The following is a 1,841-nucleotide window of genomic DNA, read 5'->3' on the forward strand; positions in this document are numbered from 1 at the left end:
CTGAAAGGTTGAGTGCTCATAATACTCCTCCAGTTGAAAAGACTCCTATGATGAATCTGAGTCTTCAAGAAATTCTTATAGTTGGCAACTGTAATGATCAGGTAAGACATGTTTATTTGGAGTATTGATATTTTAGATATTTTGGATAAAATGGTTCTCAAGAAATATTTTTGGTTCAGAATTAGGGAAGGTTATTATTTTGGTAGTAGGTAGTAGAAGACGTAGGTTTGTGATAAAAAAAAGGAAATGAAAATAACTGTTTTGTATAGTTGTATTTTAACACTTCTAATGCATTTTAAGTGACAGCCTTTTTTGTAGACACGTTCTAGTAGGTTAGAGCATGGAATGTCCCTTAGATAATGTATTCTAAAGAAGGTAAAAGTCTCAACAGATGCTTTAAGCTTTAAAAAGAAAATTGAAATACATTTTTATTGAAATTAGTCATATTGAAATTTTCATTTGATATGTAAGCATTATATGTGGGCTTTATAGTGTTTCAGTTTTGTGATAGTAGGACAAATGCAACATCTGTTAAAATCAAGTATATCTACAGGTAAAATTCAGTGAACTCACAATTGACATGTTCCGGATGCTACAAACTTTAGAACGAGAACCACAAGAAGATGTTGCACAGATCTATGATGCCTCTCCAGCACCTAACAAAATACCCTTTGTAAGTTAATTAAACTTTACTGTATCATATTTTTTTCTAAATAGTAATTAATGCCATTGAATGTGTAGTATCCCTTCCAAATATTAAGTCTTTATGTAGTACATATTGTGTTATGATAATATAATGTATTTTCTGCTTTCTTTCTTTTTTGCTGTTATGTAACACATTATTATCAATACCTTTATATTGTTGTTGTTTTTTTCTATTTTTCCTCATTTGTTCTAATTATTACAAATTATAACAAATACCTTGTACTTTCACACTTGGTGGTTTGACCATTGAGGATGTAACCTACTCCTGCTTGTTATGAAGTTACACAGTACCTGTGGAATGCAAAAAAGGAAAAAATAAACCAAGGGTCTTTAACTAGGAAATCTTTCATAGCAGAACATATCCTTTTTGTAGTCTTCAATTTATTATATGAATTTTGGCAGATAAGTATCACTAGCTTCTGTAGATCAAAGCTTGACCCCCAAACTTCAGAGTAGAAGCTACATTTACTTAAAACTTGCATTTGATGAAATAAATTAATAGATCCCCTTGATATTATAAAATAATTAATTTCAAGTAAAGGAGAATGTTTGCTGGTACCATGTGTGAAATAAGGACTTGAAATTTGCAGACTTTGTACTTATTATATTGCTGTACACAAAATTTCTCTTATTTGTGATTTTCATCATAACATTTAACATGAAATAGCATTGTTTAATAAAGGTAGGAGCATTGCATTTTAAGAGAAGATCCTATTTATTTAGGGAAGTTGGAATGACAATAAAATAGAGTTGAAAAGAGGAATATGGTAAGATCATTCTTAATATTAAAGTATCAGTTTAATTTGATGTATATTTAATCAGTTGATCTGTTGTATATATTTGGAGCTTACTAGAAATTCTAGCAAAAGTTGCATAGTAACTTAAAACATAAGATACATAAAGCTGCTTCTATTTGCAGATGTTCAAAGTTAGGGGTATAGGAAAAAAGAATGTAATAATCTATTTATAATGAAGTGCATTATTTTTTATAGAATAGCATCTTTTATATTCAATTAGTATCTTGAGGTCTACATGTTAGCATATTATTTAGGAATCTGACTTTTTGTATGCTGAACACCAGTTTAATGTGAAGACTTTACACAACATAGGTAATAATTATGAAACTAAGCAACATA

At 29.3% G+C, this 1,841-nt stretch overlaps 1 protein-coding gene across 1 annotated transcript in view; it reads left to right on the top strand.

The window, feature by feature from the left end:
- Positions 1–1,841, top strand: part of LOC119586309 (protein SCAI-like) — a gene marked incomplete in the record, with an annotated part of 55,295 nt that overhangs the window by 37,087 nt on the left and 16,367 nt on the right. The window contains 2 exon segments of the mRNA XM_037935023.1: positions 8–101; positions 554–673. Of these exon segments, the coding sequence (XP_037790951.1) occupies positions 8–101; positions 554–673 (214 nt within the window).

The sequence above is a fragment of the Penaeus monodon genome, chromosome 21 (genome assembly GCF_015228065.2).
Source record: "Penaeus monodon isolate SGIC_2016 chromosome 21, NSTDA_Pmon_1, whole genome shotgun sequence".
In the NCBI taxonomy this organism is placed as follows: Eukaryota; Metazoa; Arthropoda; class Malacostraca; order Decapoda; family Penaeidae; genus Penaeus; species Penaeus monodon.